Source organism: Stylophora pistillata, chromosome 5 (assembly GCF_964205215.1).
Source record: "Stylophora pistillata chromosome 5, jaStyPist1.2, whole genome shotgun sequence".
Classification (NCBI taxonomy): Eukaryota; Metazoa; Cnidaria; class Anthozoa; order Scleractinia; family Pocilloporidae; genus Stylophora; species Stylophora pistillata.
Window position 1 is genome coordinate 5448616 of NC_142523.1, and position 12786 is coordinate 5461401.

At 39.4% G+C, this 12786-nt stretch overlaps 1 protein-coding gene across 1 annotated transcript; it reads right to left on the minus strand.

Annotated features, from left to right (window-relative positions):
* Positions 1–3178: 3178 nt before the first annotated feature.
* Positions 3179–12335, minus strand: LOC111331553 (uncharacterized). Its single transcript, XM_088761276.1, has 8 exons — positions 12182–12335; positions 10305–11227; positions 8780–8948; positions 7717–7975; positions 6700–6927; positions 5491–5742; positions 4620–4820; positions 3179–4516 (listed from the first exon to the last, which is right to left on the minus strand). The coding sequence occupies exons 2-8, from the start codon at positions 11191–11193 to the stop codon at positions 4151–4153; spliced, it is 2364 nt and encodes a 787-aa protein (XP_088617402.1). The 5' UTR covers positions 11194–11227; positions 12182–12335; the 3' UTR covers positions 3179–4150.
* Positions 12336–12786: the final 451 nt, after the last annotated feature.

The window sequence follows — 12786 nt, forward strand, 5'->3', positions numbered from 1 at the left end:
CCGGACCAACACTCAAGGTCTTAAAATAACTGAGAAGAATTTGCTACCTTTCTATAACATCAAGAAATGGTTAGATATTCTAGTCTTCTCGGATAGGGACGAGTAAATGGAGGTCCCGTCTCTTGCAGGGTTGGGGCAGGAGACGTTAAGTTCCCACACACGAGATTACTGTCTGATGGATGTCCTCCCCTGGGGTGGGATGGGTGGGTTAGGACAGCAGGTCCACATCAGCTATTACAGCTGCCAATTAATCAACCTGCTTAAACAAATAAATGAACTTCAAATGAACTTCAGCTTCAACTTAATCACATCAAAACACAATCTTCCGCACAAGTTCAGCCGAGTCACGACTATTTTCAGAAACAGTTGTGGTCTACTAACAATATCATAGCAAAACATTTCTCGCTTGGCATCCTTTCGCTTGCTTATAAAGTAACGATGTAGGTATTGAATAAACTGATGCTGCCTAACTCGACAATTTTGTATTCACATCTCTTTCAAATTTTACTTTCTAATGTTATTTGAAAGATTTACTCGACAGAAAATAAAAAGTTCTTGACAACTCTCTAACAGCATAACTTAAACAACATTAACATATGTAAGACTCGCCGAAAGTAAGAGAAAACAAACCAAATTCACGACCGAAAAATGAACAACTTACGGGTTTCTCTTTAAAACTTTAAAAAAATTAAACTGGTTTTCTGAAAAAATCGGCTTCAAACATGTAAGGATTTGGTAAAACGTTGACACGAATTTGTCAGCAATATCAAACGTTAAGCGAAACAAAAACATCTACATCAAACAATACCTACCTTTTGCGACTCTAATCAGCATAGAAACGACAGTTTGCAGATGAGTTGGGAATGATTCACCGTCCTTTTCAAATCATAAATATGAAACAAATGTTAACCACAACGAAACATGGCGGCGTCCGACGATAACAGAAACGTTCCAGAGTGCAGCGTAACACATACCAAACGTGACTGATATTGTGTCCGTTTCAGTTAGGGGCTACTTGGTTATGCTTCACATAAATTGAACGAGACAAGACAACCTGATGCTACTCACACGAATTAAAGGGGCTCCGTCACGGTCTGTGCACGTCCAAAGTTAGCAGTTTACAATCTGTTGCAATCTGTTGCAATCTGTGGCAATCTGTTGCAATCTGTTGCAATCTTCTCCATCATAAACCTTTCTTGTTTCTTTCAAGTTTGTCATTGCCACTCTGGCCTTTTTCTTTCTCACCGCCGTCATGTTTTATCATCTTCTTCGAGGTGAAAGCATTTTGCAATGCGCTAAAAATTACTCCAAATATTGTGACAAAACTATTGTAAAGGCCTTTTTTGTATCGCAGCAGAACTGAATAATTAATTTGATATTTAGCCAGATGCATGTAACCTTCTAGGTTATTTGCTTCCGATTTAACTCTCACTTTAAAAATGACTCTAAAAAGTACTTTAACAGTCTTAGTCCCGGCTTAGGATTTTTTTCTTTTCTTTTTCCATTTTAAACGCGTTTGAAAGCAGCTCTAAACATCTCGTATTGTGTAAAGTTATCTTGATATGTTTCAGTGTCATAAGTTGATAGTAGTGATCAATATCAAGGAACTCTCTCATACGAGATGAAGAATCAGAGAAAAAGAGTTCTGTAGCACGACAAATAAACAATTCCAAATGGGTTGTCGCAGTTAACATGCTCGTAGGAAAGACAAAACTGGCACAAATATTCAACGTTTATCTTGCCTATAGACGACACGAATTTTCACACAAAATGTTCGTGACGAACGGTTTCCGAACTATTTTTAGAGTGGTCATCAGGGCAGCCATATCTTCTTCCAATCTACTTATTCATCCTCAAAACCATGCACTTTGACAGCAGCACTTCAATATTATACTAAGCAAACGAGGACTTTCCTCAGCACGTGGCGATGGCGGAAGTAGGGGGGAGGAGGGAGGGAGGGATGGCGAAGATCCGAGATGAATTCCAAGGTCTTGACAACTTTCGAGGATTCTCGTAACCCGTAATGCTTGGATGAGGCTACGGAAACGCGGAAAAATTCTTCTAACTGCAGCTCCAATGAATAATTTCTCTCCTCATCGTCACAAACATTTCTACATATTCATTTAAACACAATTATCGACCAATGAAGGGACGCCTACGATCCCAGGTATTTTTTCAGTACACACAGAGATCGCATGTACCGGAACATATAATTGAAGATTTGAAAGAAAGTGGGGGAAATGAAAACTTTGTATAAAACTAGTCAACACAAAATTCGACCAAACTTTTTACTCTTTTATGCTTGAAGGAAAGTAAGTTGAACTCGAGATGTAAGAATTTACTACTATCTACTTCAATATCTGTACCTTCATTGTAGATACCAATGGTTACGTTACTTAATTTACCAAAAATGGACATCGCATTTCATCCCCAGACCCTAATATGCTGAGGCCACCCGGTTACACTGTGGCTGTGGGAGGTTGGGTACATTACAACTTATTGTTAACTTTTTTAAGACTCAGTTTCTAATGAAGTGCAAAGCTGAAGGTGAGTTCGCGTAAAATTTTCAAAAGCAATCTCCTTTTCAAAATTGGACTGGGTCAAATCGTTCCTTCATAAAAGACATCCAAGAGTCATCAAACTCACGGGGTACAAATAGTCTCTTACTGAATTTCGTGACCACGCCCACTTCATCGGCCCACTCAAAACGAGTGCGATTTTTGGATGTTATATCATCTGGCCGACTCTCTGTATAAAAGGTGAACAATGTACCACCGAAATATTGAACTATAATATCATGCCTTTCCATTTTGTGTATTTTCGTACTACAAAGTAAAGTTTTTCCCTCGTCATTTTCACCTTTTCCCGAGCGGGTCCGTCAAAATTAAGAAGGCGTTCATGGTCAAAACTAGACCGAGCAAGGAGTCTTGGGCGATTTCTCTCTTACGCAAGCGGAAATTGAAAATGTACCGCCAAAATCAGAGAGGAACAAATTTCCTTTGTTTTGATATGTAAATTGTCGAACAAGGAGCACATTGAACCTCGTCAAATGGCTAGTCAAAACAGCCACACCTTCCTCCTTTTGCTCGTTTCTTGTTTTATAAGCGTGAAAGCAGTGGGAGAAGAATCGGGTAGCTCGGAAAGCGCTTCACCATCGTTTACTTACGAGATAAACAAGTAAGATTTGTAAATTTACTTTCCGAAAGAGTCGGAATACATACGTTTTTTTCAGGTTAGATTGCTGTTTTTACCCTAAACGTCGTCCAATAAATTTTTGTTGCAGCCTACTAATCTATACAATTTCGAAGGAAAATATTCAGATGCTTCACCGTCCCCGAGGATGGGGTTCTGTCCTGGTGTACCGGTTCACAAGGGAATTACCATTGTTCTTTCTTTGTTTAGGAGTTATCGGTTAGCTATTGTGTATTGTTTGGTCTTTTGTATTGGCTCTTATGAACCGGTACACGAGGTTCTCCACTCATCGAAGCGTGTACTGTAGCCAATGTAGTGAATTTTCAGTCTCTTGTTGGGTTTGTCAACCTCCGTGACTTCAATATCACACAGTTTTGTATCTTTTCTCTGTGAAGTGACCCTCTTAACAGGGGCGTATGCGGAGTATTCGTTGCAGAATCGCTTTGGTTCTCTTATCTCTCTCTTTGGCTTGTCCGCCATTTTGAAAATCTGCTCAGGAGGGCATGGGCATCTGGGTTAGCGGCCGCGCCAGGCTGGAACCGACAAAAACAAATGTCCATCGCAGTGGGGAAACAGTTTGATATGTTTTCAGAAAGCATTGATTGAAAATTAAAGTGACGAACAGTGAAAAGGACTTTCTTAAAGCTCACTCAAGAATGAGAACTAGTCAAGAGTATTGCTCATTCTTGTCGACGTTTTCAGCCGAGTGGGCCACTTCCGGGAGAAACCCTCATTTTTTAATATTTATATGAGACTTTCTTCCAAAGCTCTCTTTAATTTTAGTTTTACTTAAACCACGTAAAAACAACAAATCGATTTCTTATAAAAAAATATGCACTTGCCCTCGTTCCCGAAACAGCCTCGAGTAATACGAAAATGGCCTTTTAAAACTATGCAGTTTTCTCTACCTCCTCCTAAAAGAGCTCTTTAGTCAAAATAAATGGCTTTGTAGTCGAATTCATAAAATTTCCTTACAGCCAATTTGAGTAAGATTTTTCTTGCAAGCAATATATGCTGTGATGTGTTCCTCCAAATAATCCAACGGAAATTCCCCCTCACGAAAAATCTCGTAATGAAAATCTTTCAACGAAAATGCGTCGCCCAGCTCTTCCTCAGCCATTTTCCTGACACGTTCGATTTCCAAATGACCAATCATGTAACTCGTTACAAATCCCGGTATGCTTTGTATTCGTTGTATGTCTTTGTTGACTTGGTGGTTATTGTCTTCCCATACGTAATTGCGATACAACTCTCGTATCTCATTAACTTCTTTCCCATAGAAGTGTAAATCGATGTCAGCCATAGCTCTGAGGGCGTGAAGTAACTGCGAGGAACAATTTTTGCAAATTTATTAAGTCATTTTACAAGATCAAGAGCATTCTTGGATGTACGGAGGACCCCCTCCCCCCTTAGGAAAACAAACTTACCTGGTAGTATAACATGCCATACTTCTGACGCAGAATTGTTTTGTTTGTTTTAGTGTTGTAAAGTGTTGTGTCCACTGGATACAGCTGGTCCTCTGCATAAGCAGCCCAGCCTTCTGTTATAGCCAGAAAGTAGTTTGGAGCGTTTAGCCAGGCAATAGGGTCTTGACAGTCACTTTGGAAATATTCCGTGAAGCTTTGAACCTGTCAGTGAAACGTAACGAGTATATTCCCCGTCATCTCTACAAAACTTACTTTTTAGCGTAGCTTGCAGCGCGCAGCAATAGTTATCGAAAATGATAGTGAAACAACGTGAATACTGCTCGCCGCACATCACAGCAAAAAGTGTTTTATGTTGTTTTGTTGATACTGCTCTGAGTCTGATCGGTAAAAAACCACATCCTATCACATAGGATTCATTTTGTCTGCTGTCCTTAGATTTTTCTTTTCTATTCAAAAATGTATCTTACTTGACTCCTTTTTCACCGTCACCCAAATGCGAGGGGTATGCATTGAGCCAAGAGACCATGCCCAGTTGTTGTGGCTTCATTTCAGGCGCGAAACTCTGTTATTCGGACAGATGTTTTCACAAACCTGGCTACCTCACACGATGTACACACTCACTGCTACACTATCCCGGGACCTTTCGCGACTTGTTGCATCGATTTGACGCCTCGTGTGATTCATTCCAACGAACGGTATGAAGTTTATGAAAGAACAGCATGTCGAAGCGATTTGTCGTCTTACCCGTTCTAAATCTAAGTACATGGGTTATAAAGGAACCATATCTGAAAGCGATTTGTCGAGTCAAGTAGCCTATTTTCAAGAGCTTTCTTGGACGTACGGAGGACTAAGAGTCTAATCTAAGGCTTACCTCGACGTGATGCCCAGCAAATTCATGTATCTCAGTGGTATATTCAGTCCATTTTGGTCCAAAATTTTCATCAAAAAACGGCAGGACCTGCTGCGCTTTGACTGAACAGTCTTTGTTTCCAATGAGATAGGCTTGAAATACACCATGGGGGTGATACCAGGCTGCAATGTCCACAGGGCATTTTGGAATACAGTTCTTCGGACCACTGTCGTACAGAAAATTCTTTAAATATGGTTTGATTATGTTCTCAACCTGCCGGAATAAAGAACGTCATGTAAGAAACAACTGCAGCTTAAAAACTGACAACGACAACAAAACAAGAAAAAGATTAATATCGTGGAAGTGACGGGTTTAATCGTGCTTTTTAATATCTATGCCTTTAAGGCGGGACACCTTATTGAAAAAGGGTAAGGGCTTAGTAAAACCAGCCATAGCTTTTGCTCTGAGTTGTCACTCAGCTTTAACAGTCTTCTAAGACTAGGTTTACACTAGAGGAGAGTTTTCCGGATTCATAAATGTTTCCGGATTCATCAATTTTGGAGTTTTCGGATTCGTAGGCGTTTACACTGAAAGGATATTCGGATTCCTGACCGTTTACACACAACGACAACTCCAGGAACATTCGAAATGGAATGGTTACCAAGCCCAGTGTTGTTTCGTGGTTCGATCGACAAAGTGAAAATGCCTCCCCCAAAAAAGGCTAGAGTAGATCCAGATGCCACTAAGGCAAATTTGAGTTGGACAGATGCCAAGCCATCAACGTCGTTGGCGATTAAGTGTGGCCGACGTTAAACTTCCTTACAATAATAATTTGCGTTTCCTCAGAAATACTGCGGTAAGCATGATAAAATTTATCGCCTGAACCTGCAACAAGATTAGGCAAGCGGAGATCGCCAGCAATGTTAGCACCAGATCCATTTTGGTTTCACCGCAAACTCAAAAGATTGCAGGCGGAAATAATATCAGGATTCGAGAAAAAAAGCGGTTACACGACAAAGCTTTCCGGATTCAAAAATTATCGGACTCAAAGTTCCCACTTTATATTCCGGATTCAAAATCTCCGGAGACACGGCCAAACCGGGAAGTTTTTATTTTGGATTCGTCCACTTTCGTGTAAACTGTAGAATCAATCCGGTACTAAAACGTTTCGGATTCATCATGAATCCGGAACAATTTCCTCTAGTGTAAACCTAGTCTAAAGCTACTTGCCTCTTTTGAATTCTTTATCCAAGACTGCATTGCTTTGTATCTTTTAGGGCAGTAGGCCTTGGCACTAGCGTCGTCAAAACATTTGATAAAGGCATCGTTGCCGGTCTCATTATTAGGGAAGGGTTTGTCGTTAAAGTACATTTTTTGGTCCTGCATTTCTCTTTTAAAAGTAGTAATGGCAGTGACGTTGTTCTTGATGCCAGTGTACTCTTGAGCCAGTTTCTCAGCCTGGTTTATTGAAAGGAAAAAACACTTTAAAGTTATTTTAAGTTTTTCGTAATATGGTGGTAATGAAATGAAATGAAAAGGGGATGCGTCTTGTAAGTAGTGTAGGCCACTCCTCCCTCATTCTGCTCTTGCAATGTTGCTACTCCCTCTGCCCTACGGAGGAGTTTCTGCATATAAAGATGACAGGTGACAAGTAACAAGTGTAGTTTTCAAGGTAAAAAGTAGTTCGTTATATGCCCGGGTGGAGAAAAACCATTCGAGACATTTTCCACAAGAAACCTGTAGCGTAAGTTTAGTTTAACAAAAAAGAAAAAGTCTATCCAAATCATGTACGCCAACATTTTTTTGACTTTGCAAGATTCCTTATGTCAACTTTGGGTTAAAAAGGTACGACTTAGATGATAAGTATATGTTTCATAGGTTCTCTCACTATTTTGAGGCACTGTCACTTATAAAGTCAACCTAAGGTCTAAAGACGGGTCGCAATTTTTGAAGCGTGACGTTGAGCTGCTATTGGTGTGTTCCAGGCTCTTTTTTTTTATGCATTTCCATCCTCATTATTATTTCGACAAGTTGGATTACGTCATAGCTTTTATTTGTCTCTGACCTTCTGTTGAGCTTTTTAGTTGTAATGAAACAAACGATTGAAATCTATCTAAATGCAGGCTTCACCTGCCTGCCTTTAAAGTATCTGTATTTTTCGGTATCAGATGGCGACGCAGTAACTTGTAACAGTCAATTACAGGTTGCTAAAGAAATAGAATTGTGTACCAGGCTCTTGAAGATTACCTGTGGATATAATTTATTCAAGCGATCTTGGGTCTCTTTCCTTAGTTGCTCTGGTGTGATATCAAATGTTGTAAAAAATCTCATCAATGATTTGTATGTATCACTACCCTGGAGTGTCTCACCGGTGGGGAGTTTCCTCGTTGCCTTTTGGTCGATGTCAGGGATTGAGTTTTTGTACACATAATATAGAGGCATTTTTTTTAGACCGCTGGCCACTGTCTCTGGAGCGCAGTTGCTTAGGTGTTCTCCTTTCACATATCTAGTTTGGTGAATAAAATATGGAGCAGTTTAGGATGGCATTGGTTTTTCTTTGGCACATACCCGTTTTAAGACAATTAAGGTGGTGCCCCCCCCCCCACCCCCAGAGGTAAAAATACGCTCTATGGTTGGTCTTGAAAACACGTAACTTGGAAAATGGGGTTTTCCGGTGCTTAACGTCGCTCACATTTAGCTACAATTTAATAACGTTAAAATAATCATGATAATAATAAAAATATTTAGAGGGTATAACCCCGTCAGTGGTATCAAAGGGTGTCCAGTTTTAAAAATACATTAAGTAAATATACAAAAGGTCTAAAAGGTAAACCCACTTGAGTTTCCCTTAAGAATTCAGTAAAGGATTTCTCTGATCTAATATTGCGAGGAAGACCATTATATTTCATCACACCCGTAAAATGAAACGATCTCTCGGCGACCTCTAGGTTGACATTCGGAAATGAATGTCATTACAGCGTCTAGCCGTAACTGAAGCTTTTAAACTAAAGTGATGTTTTAGATAAGGGGGTACTGAACCATTAGTTCTTATCGGTCCCTTGTGTTACTTAGCTTTTTTCTGATTGGTTGTAACTGATTCCTCAGTTATTGTCTTCTTGCGATCAACAGAAAAGCGCTCTGATTAAAAGATGTAACGGTGCTAAAATTTTTCCGGTGGGACGAGAAAAATCTCAGAATTAAAACCAAAGTCAGCGATAGCTCGCGGTTATTTTAAGAGTCAAACAGATAATTTTTGTGGTGCTCATATCAAACAGACCCAAACTGATAGAGGAAAAGATGTTAAACAAACCGTAGCATTTTTACAGTCGCACTTCCAATCTTCGTAACAAGAGAGCGGTTGAAATAAGCTGCGACATCCTCTTTGAATTCGTCTTTCCATTCTTTCTTGTCATTCTTGGACAATTTGTCGAAAAATTCAGGAGATTGAACGATTTTTGAGAAAGCTTCTTTGAGCACACCTGTAACAAAAGATATATGAATCGATTAAGATTTCAGTTGAACTAAGATACCACACAGACTCTGATTAGCCTATCAGTGGTAAGGCTTCTAATTATAAGCATTACAATCTCCTCAAATATGATTAGGACATTAGCTGCTTTATTTTTAACTAATTATTCTGCAGAGTTGTAATCAAACAGCATAATCAGACAGTTGGCTGTAATCGGGCTCCTATGATCAGAAAGTTAAAGCAGCCAATCATTTTAAGTCCTCCCAACGAAATCCACCTATCACAGAATTAATTACAATAACCATAGCAACAACCACTTACCCAACAAAACTGGGGAATTTCAAAAATGGGGGAGACTTTTACCTTCAGAATATGCCTCTACCAAAGATATTTTCTCAATTAATCTTTTTTTAAATTGTCATGGTTATGATTATTTGGTAACACTGAGAACTTCGCGTCATCCAATTTGGTCTGTAATCAATGACAAATCGGACTTCCGCTTCGCGGTCGTCCGATTTTATAATCACTCGTATGATAACAGACCGAGTTGGTCTATTCTCGGTCCAATTGTCATTATGAATTGCACAAGGGGTCATTTGAGAAAGCTCCTTTTTGAAGACACATATAACGAAGATATTTGCAATGATGAAGGTTTTGAACTTAGTTACTACTGGTGTATAGTAACGCTTCGAATTGCACACTGGGTCATTTGATTTCAGGATTAGAGAGTTTTGGTCGGCTTAGTCAACATAGCATATGTGAGTCACCACACTTTCGGTAAAACCAGCTCCAATTGAAACTTACTTTTCCGAGTTGAAACCCTGTTAAAAAGTAGAAGGGTGAGAACAAGTCGTATTAAGGGTTTTGTTTCAAGGAAAATTTGTTTTTGCGGACAAAATAGGATATGGAGATTATCGAACGCTGCCAGGCAGCATGGGGTATAAAGAAATGATAAATAAATAGCGAAAACTTACCAAATTTTCATTTTAGTGAATCTTTGAAGTTTATTATTTGAAATCCACTGTAATCTTTCTCATCCTCTAACTATACTTGATTTTACGCGGATAAGGAGGATTCCGTCGAAAGCCCTTCAGCCTTCATAAAAATGTTTTCCCTGCACTGAAGCTTAACTAAAAGAGGCCCGAAATCATATGTTCGGATGTTTAAGTATCTACCATTATAAGTCCCGGATGTAACCCATCCGGGATAATGTTAAACGCGGCGAAGGCTGCATAACTTAGTTTATTCCCTTTGGTAATAAAGGTCATTAAGTGTTGTCCTATTTTGCTTCACTAATATTTGGTAGTCCCTTGAAACCTGAAGGAACTTTTGTAGGTTGCATAAATAGGTTAAAAAAGATCCCTACCTGTCTCGTTTTCCAGAGCAATATTTCGGTAATTGGAATATTGCAAGTTGTGCAAGGCAATCCCACAAGCCTCTCTGTTTCGCACGTACCCAGTCCTCACGCCCAGTTTTAAGTTTTCGATGTATGTCTCGAATGTCTCGTTGACCTGGTCAAAGAGTTCGTCCAACTTTTTCAGATCAGTCAAGTTTTGTGGCTTGAAATACCCGATCACTGAACTCAGATGCGCATATACCTCGCAAATGGGTTGCCAACAGAAAAAATCAGGTCCTAACAGCCAGTCCCCTGCGTAGTAATTTTGTCCTAATGGCGCCCAGCCATTATTATTCAGTAAGATTGCCTTAGCAACGTGAACAGCCTTTCTTTCCCGAACCTTTAACAACGTCGTGTTGATCTTTAAAGAATTCAGTTCTGCGAGTAGTTTCCTTGCCGTGTCGGTTTTGTTCTTAATAGTGCTCGGGCTCGGGTCCCATGGCCGGAACGTTGCTCGGATCTCGTCGGGCTTTACTCCGGGTTTCATGTAAATCCTCTCAGGCCATAACACACGATAATACTCTGTTTGGATTTTCTTCAGAGTCCCCGTCAGTTTGGAGTTATTCGACTCCGCAGATAGAACGCACCGAGTGGACACATAGGGTGCTTTTTTCTTGCTTTGTTTTTTTTGCATATTTGTAGTGTTTGTAGCCAACATGAAAATCAAGAAAATAATGATGCAAATCAAGATCGGAATGCCAGTGATGAGCAGATTTACAGGCCAACCCCGAGGTTTTCCGAGCCTGCTCCTTCGTTGGGGTTCGGAAATGATCGCAACAGTGATCCCAACAGTCGCTGCACTGTCAGTTCTATAGAGGCCATCGTTTGTTGGAGGTCTGGGTTCCACGTTCTTCAACATTTTTCAGCAAGCTCAGAAATCTTCAAATATTGACCTAAAGTAACAGTAAAATTCTTGATATGCAGTTCAGTTCTGCCCTCTCTGACATGTAACTGGGTTAGACTGTTCAGAAACTTTATGTGAGCTTCCTGTGTAGCTCACTTGTTTACAAGAGCGCCCGTTACTGAAGCGAAACGTAACAAAAAATGCTAAGCAAAAAACAACCTGAAGCTCAAACCTGACCATTAACCTAATAGACATTATTTTGTAATTTTTAACTTTTTGTTACGGTAGACTGTTTAAGGAAGGTAGGAAGGAAGTTTTTGACGTTCGATTCTTGTGATGTATAGCCGGCATTACTTTGCATATTATAGCATAACAAATCATTAAATATGCAAGTTGCGCTGTTTTGGAACTGGTTCAAAATGCTTGAAATAAATCACCATGAAATGATCTGTGCTAAACTGTGGGCGGAAATATTTATCGTCAATACTTTTCTAACAAGGCCACTTTGTACAACTGAACAAAATGGATATATTGACGCAATCACTAAATTCTTTAGCTTGATTTTCTCTACAGCTAAGTAAGAAATTTGAAATGCTAATTTCGTTAAAGAGCACAGCGACCTGTTTCGTTCATCCAAATAGGTACCTTGTGAAGCTTACTTCGCTATAGCTGATATCGACTTGCTTCGGTCGTTCTAATAGGTACCGTGTATCCAGCGATTCTATCACAAGATGGAATCACCATCAGAAAGATGGCCACAAGATCACAAATTATCATTTCAAAGAGAGAAAAAATTCAAACTTGTAATCGTGCAATCACCTGAAGTCAAGGACAAAAATTTGCAACGGACTTAAAAAAACTGATTCATTTGGATGCCATACATACTTTTGCGATAGCACGTACCATTTTAATAAATTCTTCCTTGCTTTACTCAACGTTATTTGATAAAATTATCAGTTTCGTCATCGGAACGCCGTTTACCTGGTCTAGGTGCAACACTTACCTCGAAACGCTGGTTATCGAAACTTTGTGTACTAACTGATTTTCTGAAGAATTAGCAAGGAAAACCTTTCCACTATGTATTAACCTAGTTCTGAAACATAATTCCCTTCCCGAAGTTAAACGGTAAAAACGACCTTTCTGGTTGTACCAGCGCGTTCTTTCTTTGCGACAACAGCGAGAGTTACAATTATATTTAATTTACAATGCCATAATTTTTCTGCTGGAGTGAGTTACAACAATTAGTCACCTATTTTCTTTCACTTCTTACGGAACGCTGAGTTAATACAATTTCCGTCTGTCTACTCGATTTATTCAGTAAACACAAGTTTTATCTGGCGGTCTTCGCATCAAAAAGAGCTATTCAAAATGAGCCTGCCTAGAGTTCGTAAACACAATTTGGTTTTGAAACAATCAGATCAGAGTAGAATGGCCCCTCACCTCGCTCAAGTAAAATGACGCCGTCTCAAATTAAAGCTGCTAATCCATTCAAATCATAGAAAAAATGTCCTTGAAAATATTACTTTCTATGCTTTATTTTAACCATTCATACCCACCTCTATGAAAGAAGTTCACGAAAAAAATTATTAAAAGGATTCATAAAAGCGA

Coding starts and splice junctions, on each gene's coding strand:
- LOC111331553 (XM_088761276.1), bottom strand. CDS start 11,193: ATGTTGAAGAACGTGGAACCCAGACCTCCAACAAACGATGGCCTCTAT. Junction 7,976..8,779: donor GCGACTGTAAAAATGCTACG/GTTTGTTTAACA, acceptor TCACCAAACTAG/ATATGTGAAAGGAGAACACC. Junction 6,928..7,716: donor TGAATAAATTATATCCACAG/GTAATCTTCAAG, acceptor TCAATAAACCAG/GCTGAGAAACTGGCTCAAGA.